A 14,615-nucleotide genomic window follows, 5' to 3' on the forward strand; every position below is an offset into this window, starting at 1 on the left:
TGATTATAGCCAGCTTCTATCAAACAACAGCTTTCATTTGCATTGCTAAAGTCTGACAAACTTAAGTTAATTACCTGTCCAGCAGAAAACAAACAACTTCAGCACTGCTTTGAAAATATCTGTCCCACATTATAGCCTTCCATCTGGGAAAATCCACAACTTACGTGATTTCTGCCGTCAGCTGTTTGTATCTGTACGGACTCTTCTGGCTTCATGGTATAAAGATCCACAGGCTCTCATGCTAAATAACACGTGTGCTGGTTCATTTGTCCAAATGTCACTTCTCTTCTTACTTCTAATAAACCGGAAGACTACTCAGAGACTGTATATTATTATTATTATTATTCCCTGTTCTTCTATGTATGTATTCAATGTAGTGACGGGCGTCTACACTGCCGGTGTTCTGACGATATATGCTGCCTTGTCAAAGGCGCTACCGTAGCGCAAATCGATAGCAGAGTCTATCGAATCGCTCTGCCCTATCGAAAAATGCTACCTTATGTGTTCCCTTTTCCAATCCCATAAAGTTATAATTCTCACAGTATTATGTATTATGACATCTTCTGTTTTTTTGATTACATTGTAACATCCTTTCAGGGTTAGGTATTCTGATAGACTAATATCCCCTATCAAATAATGCTCCCACTACAGAATAATTTTACACCACTGCTCACTCCATTTGTACTGTATGGAGATGGGGAGCATGTTGAAATACTAGACCATCTTTATTTAAGATAGCGTATTCTGATAGACTAATAATGATTTTTTGTTTTGATATTGCTGACAATCAGCTACTGTCTCAATGGCATGCCCAACAGCAATGTTGCACAGATTTATGGGCGTGGAAACAGACCACTGTTTGTTCGTTGTCGGCTACGGTAGAAACATGACGACAAAATACAGCGACCTCCATAGGAGGGGGTGCCCATGGTTATGTAGATAAAAATGGCTCATTTTAAGGTAATAAAAACATAACGGTTCAGTATGTAAGGTCTTTATACACCACTGAAAACATAGTTATGGATATTATATTGCATTTCTGTCAATAGATCCTCAGAAATATTACACACTAAACCTTTAAGGAGTTATTACTGATTCATTTTGCGTATGTTATTTTAGGTGTTTTTCCTGCAAATAGGTGTCTGTTTCCAAAAGGTTAATTGGGCCAAAATCAATTAAGCCCATAAAATGCATAATACTCAAGCATGATAAGTATTCATGAATGGTCACATCAAACAACAATGATAGCAAAACTGTTAACTAAACCACTAGAAATTCAATTAATTCACAATAGCAGCATGCAGAAGACAATTGCACAGAGCAAACACAATGTTAGCATAGCATAGTTTACAAGCACAGACTGTAGTAATGTAGCTACTTAGCTTGCTGAAGGGAAACAGGACATCATGGGCAAGTAGCAGCAGTCAAAGACCATACTCCTTCGCACTTGAAGTGACGTTTGAGGCCCACACCTGGTGCATAACTTCTCACTTTATTGTAAGAAACATTATTTATTGCCAAAGCCGTCCATAAAGTGATGAAAAACCAACATGGCCGAATCTGAATCTCCGGGCTAGCTTTTATTACATGCTAGCTAGTAACATTTGTGCAGTTTCACAGTAGAGTGATTATAAGCAGTGATGGTTTAAATTAACCGCCTTTTTCAACGTGGTATGGTGGGTTATTGATATAGATGTGTACAATATGTCACAAGCTGTGTTTGAGAAAGATAAAATTAGAAGTACTGTTGCATTATAGACTAGAATTTGAAATGTAGGCTGTCATACAAATATTTTCTGGAATTAGTAAAGTAAATACTGTACGTATAATTTTGAGGTACTTGTACAAGATTATTTCTTTATACCTATATTCCATTAGAGGTAAGTGTGGGTTAAAATTTTACGTACAAAACATGGAGTCAGTTTATATAAAATATTATGCATTGTTATAGATCACTACAGTACAATAATGTTATATAATACAATTGGGACACCTGGACAAAGCAGGGAATTGCTCCAGGGCCCCCAAAAGCACCAGGTTCATTGTGTGTCAGTTTGCAATACCTTTAATTAAGCATTTGTTTGGTAAAATACAGTAGCCTAAGTACAATAATCTGAAATGATATGGGCCTGAAGGCAGATTCTGGGTTATTACCTGTCTTGTCTACCAGGGACCGTGTGTTAAAATGTGCTAACTAAACAATCAGTAGGAGCCCATAGATTATTTTAGCCTCAGGGCCTCCTACCATGTCTGCATAATGACTACTTTTATTCTTTTGATACTTTACTACATTACTGATAATTCCTCTGCATTTATAATTTTTCAAAAAAAAGGTTGAATGTATTTTTATATTGTGGTATTTCTACTTTAGTAGATTAGTAAAATAATCTGAACATCTCATCCAGAACTGCATATTTTCTTTTCACACAGGCACATGCATGCTCACTGACCTTATCAAACATGGAATCCACATAGTCTTCTCATCATCAAATTGATTCAAAAGCATTCACTCACCAAAACACACTCCCGTCATATAATAATAATAATACCCTCCACATCAAATTGCATGCAAGGCAAGGCAAAACAAACAGTGTTTTTTTTTCGGGGAGGACAGAGTATCCCTGTAGGGAGGAAGGATGGAGGCTTATTGTGGTTGGAACATGCTGGCTATCCTTCAGCGCTCTGAGTAAATACTGGCAGTGTGACAATAGGCCAGCTTAAACTGAGGAGGCTGTCACCTCAGCACTCAGACCTGTGGATCTTCCAGCCGTCTCTACCACTTATCACTCTCTATCTCACACACAAACACCACAAAGACACACGACCTTGGTCAGGACCTTAGACCGTCCAGATGCATACTTCATCAGAAATAAACATCTACAAGAAGTAAATTGGATGAATCTAGAGATGACTTATACAAGAATGCAATAGTTCAAAAAGATGATGCTCACAAAGTAAATGATTATCACTATCGCTGCATCTTGCCTCTCGTGGGGGAGTGACAGTTCTCTTCAGATCTCCTCCAGCCTGAGAGCAGATAACAGCTCGTCTGAGTGCTACTTGTTGCAGGATGAAGCCACCCTCATCTCATACACATGCAATCCCCATCCTCATAAATCTATCTACGGTCTAATCTCCTCCATCTCTATAGTCACCACTCCCCTTCTAAGTACCTCCAGTTCACTCTCCCCTGATGAATGGCAATCAAGTGCCGCTTGTAGGTGAAAATGTCACACAAACTATTTACATTTCAGTCATTATCACAACCCTCATGATGGACTCATGCGATCCCATTCTGTTGCACGCGGACACTTGGAGGTTAGAGAGGTGGTTTTCCTAACCAGCATGTGCATCTTCTTCCCACTATCCCTCATCAAAGTAGAGCTGTTCATCTCATACCTTCATTTTTGGATTAGATGAGATGTTTGTTGCAGGACTGGTTGCGGGATCCTCCCAGCTATATTTAAGAGGCTTATTTGTGATGATCTTTCAGTAAAGGTTTTAGTATCTTTTTAAAAACAATGTGTTATAGTTATCTTGAACTCTTGAGCTGCATTTCATTTCCATTTCAGTGTGAGAAATTTGGAAACAGTTCCTCCAGATTAGGCCCGTTACCATATATTTTCTTCCTACTTTCTACATTTTAAATATTTTGCTTTTCTGGCCGATGCACCTGCAGTTTTGGCACCTTTTGCTTTGAGAACTCACCAATCATAGTGCTGATTGCCAGATTTTGATATAGCTAAAATTGCTTGACACAAGGTGTTTGCATTATGTGGTCTTCCCTCTGTAAAGCAACACTGAACACATTAAGTAGCGTGCATACAACTCCTTCCCCTCACGATCCTTCATCCAGGTAATTGCTGCAAATATTTGAGTTTTCAACCCTGCCGTGCAAAATTGGGCAGGTAACATTACCATCAAAGCTGTGGTAGACCTCAGGGAAAACCTCGCAGATCAACTTGTTTATTATTAGGGAATTCAGCTGCAGCTTTACGAGTGTGTCAGGGAAGGAATGACAGCCTCGGACAACATCTAGTGTAAATACAGGTTTATTAGGGATGAAAATGTTCCATGATAAACATGAGGAGAAAAACATTCACAGTACATTTCATCATTTTAACTCCCTATGTGGTGCATTGAAACATTGTACAACTTCAAAACCCCATTGTTGCTCTGCACAAATAGCCTCTTTAAAAAAATACTTTCCTTAAGCAAAAAGGGTAAGGAAATGGAGGGGGGGGGGGGGGGGGACTGGTTTGCTTTTGGCCATGGTAAATTTCTTAAGATTTTTCCATCTCCCCTAATTTGATCAATACCTATAAAGTACAAAAAATGGCAACAGGCTCCAAATATTAAGCAGACATCTCAATGTAATAGTCCTTAAAGATTGCGTTTGCTTGTGTAAACTGACATGTAAGAACAATAAGCCTCATGAGCACTAATGACATCTGCAGCTCTTCACTTGCATAACATACAGTAAACTAGTCAGCAGCAAACTGAGGTCTGATGGTTAAAAAACAATGAACACAAAACAGAAGGCAATTGTGCAGATTTAGGGTATGCAAGTGTGTGTATGGTAAATGACTGGCCCGTAGTAGATTCAGTCATTGATGATTGGTCAGGTGAAGGTCCTATGCAAAGTTATTGGTCATTTTATGGAGAGGTAGGATAGTTGTCATGGTCAATGTATACGGCCCCAGGGTTAACATAATAACTTACTTCTTACAGTACTAACTTAGTTGTCCTGTCAATTCATGACCTGTTGTTCCTCAAACCTTGTACAAAGGAAACGTACTGATTCTTTTACTGTATCATGGCCATAAAACACAGAGAAAGTAAAGTAATAATAGGATGGCAGCAAACCAACCTTGGTCAAAAATTCAAACTTGGTGGACAAGGTATTTGGTGTTTTTAGTTCAGTTAGCTCAGCTGTGTGAAGACAGATGTAGCGTGGGAGCTACTGTCATTATGTCAGGGATCTTTTCAAGAATTACTCAAGTGGTTAGACAACAACCAATCAATCTACATTTGTGCCATGGATTCTATCCAGATTGAGTACAAAAGGGGATGTTTTGGCACAAGTTTAAAAGAAATGAAAAGGGAACATTTGAATTTAGAAATGCACAATTAATAATAATGTTGAATAATTCACGTATTCTGAAATGCGGCAACAAATCAAATCAATTAACTTCATTGTTGTCTTTACACAACAGTCAGGTTTACATATGGCCCTACTTTACATTTCCTTCTGAAGCCATAACAAGGACACACATATTGGAGTGGATGAGCCAAAAAAAATTAAAAAAACTTCTTTAGCGTAAAAGCCAAAGGCCAGACATATACTATAACATCAGAACCACACAGGATGATGGGACACGCCTGGTTCAAAAACATAAAATACATTGAGCTATCAGAGCTGTTTGTAGGAGTAGCACAGTCTTTACTAGCATTACAGGGTAGCTGTGGTCTTACACTTAAAGGTCAGATCCATTCTGTTTTATTGCATTAAATGCTCGATAGACGAGGTTTGAGTGGATTTCTGACAGTTTTTGGATCCATGTGTGATATCTGGGCATGGGTGGAGGTCACAAGACACACTCAAGTGAAAAGAAAAAAAGCAAGTAGCATGACTAGATTTTGGATAACTGGTTATGGCTTTAAAACAGGATCATTTTCTAGGTTAATGATAATTATTAAACCGAATACAAAAATCTCTCAATACAGTATAAAACTGGAACTGAAAGAACTTTACAAAAATGTTGCACTATTCAGCTTTTTTTACTTGTACAGAAAAAGAAGGTGGGACATTAGAGCAAAACAGATCTTTCAAAGAGAACATCAAATGACCTTACTATAATAAGTCTGGAGAGGGGGTGGGGGGGACTGTTTTTACAGCGTGGGAAAACATTAGTGCTGTAACATAAGTCTCTCAGACCTCTTTCTCTGGCGGCTCATGTTTATATCTCTGCCGTAGCTCCTTTTTAATTCCAATTCGTCTTCAATTTTCTTTCAACAACTTACTATTTCCTAAAACATCTTAACAGTGAAATTTAACAAATCTAACATCTTACTGCATCTACATTTCTGATTGTATTACATTAATATAGGTGTCTAACATGAAGATCTGTCAGTTGCTCTGCAGATTACAGACCATGTGCATGTGCTTGACGTACCCTTCCTTCACTAATAAACACAATAAACGTGTCAAAGAGAAAACTGGGAGTAAAACTACAGTATCTGCATTACTTGGCTTTACTGCACAAGCATTTTTTTGTTTTTTTACAACAAATGTTGCCTTTTTTTTTTTTAAATCTATCAATGATAGGAAGGGTGTGTCATAAACATTGTATCTTAGAGATCATCTTTGCTCAACTGGCTGAGTCACAATGGGACAAAGAAGATCTTAATACTGAGACTTTTGGGGGGGAAAACATCCTCGCGCCATGTGTACTACACTAGCTCCATGTGTGCCACACTAGTCCCAGAGTAACCTTACTGGCTCTGGGACTCGCGGGCCTTGGCCAGCAGAGCATCGCAAGTCTTCTTGGCGTCTCCTAGCAACATCGCAGTGTTGGGCTTGTAGAAGATGGGGTTGTCAACAGCGGCGTAGCCCACGCCCAGGGAACGTTTCATCACAATCACCTGGAGGAAGGGGGGGGGGGGGGGCAGACAGACACTCATTAGCCTCAAAGTGGAAAATTGGAGATTACTACAGTGAAGAAGAAGCAGAAATATAAAGACTTTACAGTTTGTTTTGGACCATAAATTCAATAAGGACATATTTTAGTTGAGTTTGACTTAAACAAATGTCTAAAACTAGTGTATGTGAATAGTAAATGAAATTTGTGTGATTTTGTTAGTAAACCCAAATGTTTGTCTTTGTGTGTTTTCACCTGTTTGTGCGTCTCTCTGTATGCGTTTGTATGAGCGTGTGTGTGGTTAGGTAGAATGTTCTCTCTGATTTCCCCGGGGGAAAGTGCGTGTGCGTGTGCACACAAAGGAGCCCAATATAAATCCCAGATCTCGGCGCCGTGCCAATGGGACGCTCTGAATGTCGTCATTCCACAGCGACACGATCACCACTAATGGGATCAGGATGGGATTGCATCTGGAACAGTAACAATCTGTGTCTATGTATGTGAGCCTGAGTCCACGCGTGTGTGTGTGTGTGAGAATGTATTTCTTTAAGTTTGTGTGTGTCTTCAAGCAGGACTCCCCAACATTAAGTTGCGGCGATAAAAAGCAGTGCAGTTATTGTAAAATCTTCCAAGCCTCTTTATCTTTTAGGGCTTCAGGACAACCTCATTATCACACATGAGTGTACCAGATGTCTCACCTGCTTCGACTTCCAGACCTCCAGCACAGGCATACCGGCAATGATAGAGTTGGGATCTTCCTGGGCGGCTGAGTTCACTGTGTCATTGGCACCGATCACCAGGGTCAGGTCCGTTTCTGATTGGACACGTAACAAATCAAATTAGAAAACATATCTCAATACTTTGACGTCATGTTTTTCTGGATTTATTTCTTTCAGCCTTTGCAACTTAGAAACAACAGTCTACAGCTACACTAGCTGCTCCGTGAGGATGTACGTAGGATGTGGCGGTGCTTTGAGCTAAATGCTAACTCGATCTGCAAGTGCAATATTGATCTTTGGCTTTGATATCTTTTTCCCCTCATCCAGTCTTTCGCTTATCAACTCAAGTTATCAAGTTGTATTTCTGCAGGTGTAACGTTTGGGAAGTGATGCCCCTTCCCTTCCAACACAATTACAGTGTGTCGTGGTTTTGTGGCGATTGTCACAGTTCAGTCTGTCACACACACTTCACACCCTAAAATAACCAACAATCATTTTGAGTATTTCAACACGTGCCAAATCAAATATTTCTAATTGTGTGTCTCTTGTTTGTGTGGACCGGCGATATGGCTTATAAGTTAGGGCTCATTTAGTCGGAGATTGGCCATGACGCACTTGGAGACGATGGGATCAATTTTGTGGGAGAAGTTTACAAAAATAGGTTTATGGGGAAAATGTGGTTGGAAAATTCCAAAATGATGTCAATCCATGTAACCATATGAAACAGATTTTACAGCTATACCAAGAAATTTCAGAAAATGTATTGCTGTATGTTTCTGGAACAAGTCGATGTTACTCGCAAAATCACAAGAGTAGTTGTTTTTGTGTTTCTGTTTGGCTCATTGGCATCATTTTTATGGGCTAAACTGTGTGAGAGATTTCAATCCGACTGAAAAGTATAACTATATGTTTTCACTTGGAACTTCTCATTAAAATGTCTTTCTGCTAAGCTAACTGTCTGCTTGCCTCTGGCTTCATATTTAGCGTACAAACATGAGAGCGGTATCTACCTTCTCATCTAACTCGCAACAAAAAAGTGAATCCATTTCCTATAATGTCAATCTATTCCTTTTAACTCGATATTTTTAAATGCCATCTGCTTTCATTGGAAACTCACAACAGCAAAATCATCAACATTTTCAGTCCGTATGTAAAAGGCAGAAAGGATTGACTCTTACCAGGGAAGTCTTCATTAAGCTCCTCCATCTCCAGGACAATATCATATGGGACACCAGCTTCAGCCAACAGCACATTGAGCTGACCGGGCATACGGCCAGCCACAGGGTGAATACCAAACCTGTGGGAACAAAATTTAATGAGTCCTTGAATACAGTCACTCCTCTATAGACCTGTTTATTGACCACCATTATCTTTAACCTGACATGACAAAGGGAGAGAAGAGATCAAAATAAATGTTGGACAAGTGGATTTGAGAGATGTTGTGAATACTGTCTGGTTACACACACACACGCACACTTCCCATTGCAATCCTCCACCATATATTATTTGTTGAGTGTGTGCGCATGTCTGTAACTGGGTGTACATAGCTCTCAAACTCAATTAGCCATGTCATGTAATCAGGGTAGAATTAACACCAACCACTGAATTCTGGTTGCTGGCTCTCTCTCTTTACCCTTCCAGCCGCTTTGCCATGTGACTGACCACCATTTAGAGATTTATTTTCTATTTGTTCTGCAAGTTTAGGCGGATACAGAGTGCAGACCGCCTGTCAGTTCTGGGATCCATTAGCAGCTGTGGCTGCCGATTGAAAAAGTCAGTTTCTGTAATTCCATACAGTCTGCATGCATTGGAGGACACAGTGGGAAGATGCAGAAGCTTTGGTCTGGTGTTGCGCTTTCAAACTCGTGACCAAGGAAAATGAATAAAACAGCATGTGGTTTATTAAGACTGAGGAAGAGGTGTAGAAGGATTGCACAGACAGATATGAATAGTAAGAAGACCAGTGACAAATGAAGAGAATGCATTAGAATACAGAACAGAGAGAAAGAGAAAATATGAGAGAAAGAGATTGGGGGGGTGAAGGTTTTTTTTTTTCCTGACCACCCACTTTCCTCTAATCAAGCACAAATGCTCTAAGTAGCAGCAGCTGCAACAGCCAGGATCAAACGGCTGAGGCAGGACAATTACAAAAGCTTCCGCTCTACCTTGTCCTTCCTCTCGTCTCTTTCGCATTTCCCCTTTTCTCATTCCTTCTTCTCACACAGATCTCTTCCTATTTGTCCCGTCCCATCTCCTTGTCATCAAGCCCAAACCTCAACTCGTCTTTTATGTCCTTTGTACTACAGTTGACATCTTGTATTTGGTAAAACTGTTTTACTTTATTTCCATCCTCCTTAATCTACATGTGCATCCATCTATACGGTCTGTATCTATTGACATATATATACCATCTATATATATCCGTCTCTTTAAATTACAGCTGACTGTTTATGAACATGCATTACTTTTCCCAAAACTGTTTACCTGAGACACACTAGTTACTGTAGTACTGTAGATTCATTCAATGAAGGTACATTTCATGTACATGAGTTTTATCAACCCTTTACCTGACATTCTTGCCTGCATCTCTAAGTAGCTTCACCAGCTCAGCGATGGGGTACTGGGCCTTCGCAGCACAGAGTCCATAACCTGAAAGAGATTTTAAAAACAACTGTTTGTGATCAGAGAAAAAAAAAAAATCTTGTGTTGATGCAGATATGACAAGAGGTGGTCTAGTGCAAGCAGTTCTGAGACATGTCTTGACCTCAATGTAAACAATGTTTGGACCAAAAACAATATGTTTGAAGTTGGAGCACCTTATAAGAAGGAGTGGGGCAGCAGACAAAGAGATAGAGTGCCTTTCCACTGGTCTCTGACTGAAATAACTTGTAGTACGGTTGAGTCGTTTGGTTTGTGCACCGCACATTAACATGACGACAGTCTAGGACTCGTCTAGTGCCAGCCGCACAGGCTCCTCTAGTCTGCACTAGAGCAACCATTGGTAGATTAATCAATTTCTGGATCGACAAACAATTAACTTTTTTTGACCATCAATTAAATTCTCCAAGTAATTTTCCAAGCAAAAACACTGAACATGCTCTTGTTCCAGCTTCTCAAATGTGCAGCCCACAAAATAACTTTTACCAATCCAGAAATAGAAAAATAAAATGCTCAACAGCACACCGTGAGCAAGCACAGAAAATAAGCATAATATCAAATCCTTTCAACCACAATTTAATATATTGTCGGGAGCATATATTCTGAAACTGCTGCAATGCATTCCTTCGGGGCAATTGCGCCAGTCAAAGTGACTCCCAGTAACACCCGTTGTTTTTAACAAGAAACAGAAGTATTGCTCAAGGACAATTCTCGCGAGTGGCGAGTTGCTGCAGGAAGACGCCGGTGGAAACGATGGTGGAGAGGAGTTGTGTACAAAGAGGAACTGCTAGCAAGCCTTTATTTCTTAACGTCACTCCAACACAACAAACTCCTCTCTCCAACGCAGACTCACCTTTCCACCGTTGTCTTCCTGCAACAACTCGCCTCTTATAAGGTGCAAACTTTCAGATGATGGATTGAACAATAGATACAACAAAAAAAGCTCTCATATATATTTATTTCAATTAAGCATTTTTTGCTTATTACTGCCTTCATGTCTCCGAATACTAACTTTTAATCATGTATTCATATTTATATATGAAAGCTGCCATATAATTCTATACACAATACATGTTTTCTCTCCAATCATGTTTAATGCTGCTGCTGTGTGGTACTTGATTTTTATCAAGTCACACAAACACATGTCTAACGGTCCAGTGGGGTTTACTAGCCTCGTCACAACAACCAGTCAGAAAAAAGTCTTGTTCCGACACACCAATCAAAATGACATGGTTTAAAACTCAGCATAAAAGAAGAAAAAAGAAAAAAGCCTAGAAGAAACATGGTTGACTCTCTGCAGTCAAGCTCAACAATTTAATGGCTTCCAATTCTTTCATTCCTTGTGCTTCCAATATTCTCTCTGGAGTTTCTCCTATAAGAAAAACAAGTGGACCCAGACCATGCCGAGATGGGCCAGACGAAGCCAGGAAAACTCTTATGTTTATCAGGCAGAGTCTTGACTGTTTCCACAGATGTCAATCAGGCAAAGTGACTGTGACGGCTCCAATTAGGGAGAATGGTCAAAATGGAAACACGGGGACTGACTGAAAGACGGAGCTGGGTAACGACACTAGTCTGACAACTGACTACTATGGTAGAGAGAAGAATTATGCATTTGGATGGTTGTGATGCCGATGCGATGCGTGAACTTTAAATAAATGTGTGTAATTTTATTGATGTCTGAACAATAGCATATAAACTTTGCACTGATGTTTCTTACAAATGTTGCAGCTGCAGAGAGGAATATGTCTGTAAAACCACTGCAAGTGTGCGGCTTTCACGTCCTGGTCTAAAGGTTTTGTGATGCCCTGACTGACCCTCAAAGTCTCACTCAATTCATGAAATTACTTTGAAAGGTTGTAATATGATTAGTTTCTTCTCATATTTTACTGGTTTAGGTTTTTCTATAATTATTCAAAGAAATGCCTGGCATTTTATTATTCGTCTGGTTGGTGTTGTATTGTTTGCAGACCATTTGAGAAAAAGCTAGAATAAGAAAATGACAAAAAACACATGATTTTTCATTTCCGCTCCTTCATTTATCCCACTCCCTTCCAACTCAAAATGTCTTTGGCCTGTTTTCTGTTTTTCAGCTTTTGTGTTAGTCTCACAAAAGTAAGGGGGGGAGCTGGTTTAATCTACGTTGGATTCATCTCCATAGATAACTTCTTTTTCACTTCTTCTCAACCATGTGACCACTTTTAAGTTTGCAATTCTTTTAAACTGCAGAGGTATCCTCTAAAGAGTTGTATATAGGCACTCAGCACTTTGACTGGAATCACCAATTTGCAGGCTGAATGCCTTTGGTCTGTGTTTACATGTACCCACGTGAGCAAAACAACTCTTTGGAACTGTGACTAGTTCACAACAGTCTGGCAAGAGGACAAAAATGTCACTGGGCCACACAATGATTATTTCAGGACAGCAGCTCCAAGGACCATCATAATTGCCCAAGTGGGAGGTTCAGACACAAATTTAGAGTCAAATATTGAAAAAACATGTGAAACAAAAAAATAAGCATGTAGCTGCAAAGGTTGGACCATTCACTCCAACCCTGAAAAAGGAACTAGAAGCCAATTTTGAACGTATTATTGGAATTGTCAACAAAAACCCAGCATACCCTCATTCCATCTAATTTTCCCCTTGACCTTGCATATATACGCTGCACTGTAGAATGTCTATTTACCAGGGACTGACGACCACACAGAAACCTGAGTGTGTGTGTGTGGGCACTTTACCATGACTTGTCAATTAGCCTAGCAAAATCGTGATGTAACATGGGTCAAGAAAAGGTTAAATAAACAGAACACACACTTTGCTAATGCTAAAAAAAAGTACCATGTTTTTCCACTCACGTACAAGACCTCTGAAGTGTGTGAAGTTGTGCGTGTGTGTGTGTATTTGTGTGCGTTTCTAACCTGGAGTGATGATTATGCTCTGGGCGTCTTTAATCATGTCGACGGTCTGATCCACGTTGACCTCTGTGTGTGTCCCTGTGATCTCCATGGGCTTTCCTCCACCGGTGGAAGACGTGCCGTAGCCTCCCAGGATCACATTAGCCAGTGAACGATTCATGGCCTGGAGTGGGGGGGTGGGGGGAGTTATTTACCTTTTTCTTTAACTTCATTGTGATACAAAATACAGCAATGTCTAAGAAGTGATATTTGTGACCTGAGATTTTCTTCAGTACAGGGACTCTTTACTATGGTAAAGTTAGAGTCCCTCCTGGTGGACAGGAGAGGAACAACCATATGCAACAGTGTGCTAACAGTGTGCTAAAAACGCATCAAATGCTGCACTTTGGAATTTCAAACAGTGCTACTGAGACTCAAGGCAGTAGCACTACAGTGTATGTTCTCCTTTAAGATGAGACTGAGCTTCACTCACCACACACATAATATATGACAGAATGGCTCCAGACGATCCAATGAGCGCTCCGACGATGGTCAGAAGGTTGTTGTTGAGCAGGAAGCCCTCGGCACACAGGGCCCAGCCTGAGTAACTGTTCAGTACGGTGATTACCACCGGCATGTCAGCGCCTCCAATAGCTGCTGTCAAGGTGACACCCTAAAGGACAGAAGAAGAAAAAGCAGGAGAGGAGTTTCATCCACTGCTGTAATCAGATTAGCAGATTAGAAAGCAGAGGTGAGGACCAGCTATAAAGGAGAGAAGTGATCCGTAAGGGAGAAGTGAAGATAATTATTAAAATGTTATCAAGTATTAACAAATTCTCCCTCCTCCATAAGAACAAGAACTAGCTAGCTTAGTGATGTACTTGTTGAACCTCAAAAAAACTAAACATTTCTCTTTCACTGACGTTCCTAACTTCAGTTACATTTTTCACAATCAAATCCACTCTGTCCCTCTATCATCTGGGGGCCAACTATATTTTCAAGATCCAGGAGTGTGTTCTGATTTATTTCCAATGCGCACAGGTGCACATCATATATTGTTTTTGTTGACACTGTTGAGATACTGTAGGTTTATTTTTAGGAAGTTATGCAAGTGAGGGAACACACACACACACACACACACACACACATATAGTTGATGATGCATTATACTGTACTCTAAAGACTGATTAGAGATCAGACACAGCTATTTTAAACAAATTCATTTATATCAGAAATGATATCCATCCAATTTCTCAAGGGATGCACTCATCAGTCCACCTGCTGATTTTCCCAGCAACACGTGTAAATATAAAAAGCAGGCAAAAATGCTGAAATTCCAACATGTCACTGCGTTTGTATTTTTTTCTTTTTACAATAATTATATTAGTGAGCACTCTCTGCCTGGATTCACCGGATTATAATCTATAATCAGAACCTGTCAAACTCAACATCAGTAGAAATAAACTACCAAGGCCCAGGGTTCCTACACATTTTCCAAATTCCATACTTATCCCGGTATAAATTTCCACTTCTTGGTAGATTGTTGAGATCATATATGACATCAGAGTACAAATAGCTAGATGTTTATTATGTAAATACATTGCTTAAAATTAAACCATTAACATATGTGACATTCTGACTATTTTCCCTTAATATTTTATATAAATAATATTATATTATTGTTCCCCCCTATTTTTTAGTGT

General features: G+C 39.7%; 1 protein-coding gene across 2 annotated transcripts in view; it reads right to left on the reverse strand.

The window, feature by feature from the left end:
* Positions 1 to 4,034: 4,034 nt before the first annotated feature.
* The window catches only part of nnt (nicotinamide nucleotide transhydrogenase), a 36,522-nt gene continuing 25,941 nt past the window's right edge, over positions 4,035 to 14,615 (reverse strand). Inside the window, exons 16-21 of one of the 2 annotated variants that reach the window (XM_038733475.1) lie at positions 13,406 to 13,585; positions 12,937 to 13,096; positions 9,928 to 10,009; positions 8,539 to 8,657; positions 7,340 to 7,455; positions 4,035 to 6,645 (exon numbers count right to left, since the gene is read on the reverse strand). In XM_038733475.1, coding sequence (XP_038589403.1) covers positions 6,496 to 6,645; positions 7,340 to 7,455; positions 8,539 to 8,657; positions 9,928 to 10,009; positions 12,937 to 13,096; positions 13,406 to 13,585 — 807 coding nt within the window. In that variant the 3' untranslated portion in view covers positions 4,035 to 6,495. The remainder of the gene's footprint in view (positions 6,646 to 7,339; positions 7,456 to 8,538; positions 8,658 to 9,927; positions 10,010 to 12,936; positions 13,097 to 13,405; positions 13,586 to 14,615) is intronic. The other variant, XM_038733474.1, reaches the window with a different exon arrangement.

Source organism: Micropterus salmoides, unplaced genomic scaffold, assembly GCF_014851395.1.
Source record: "Micropterus salmoides isolate LMB-PRFRI ecotype aquatic unplaced genomic scaffold, ASM1485139v1 Ms_hic_scaffold_20, whole genome shotgun sequence".
Taxonomy (NCBI): Eukaryota; Metazoa; Chordata; class Actinopteri; order Centrarchiformes; family Centrarchidae; genus Micropterus; species Micropterus salmoides.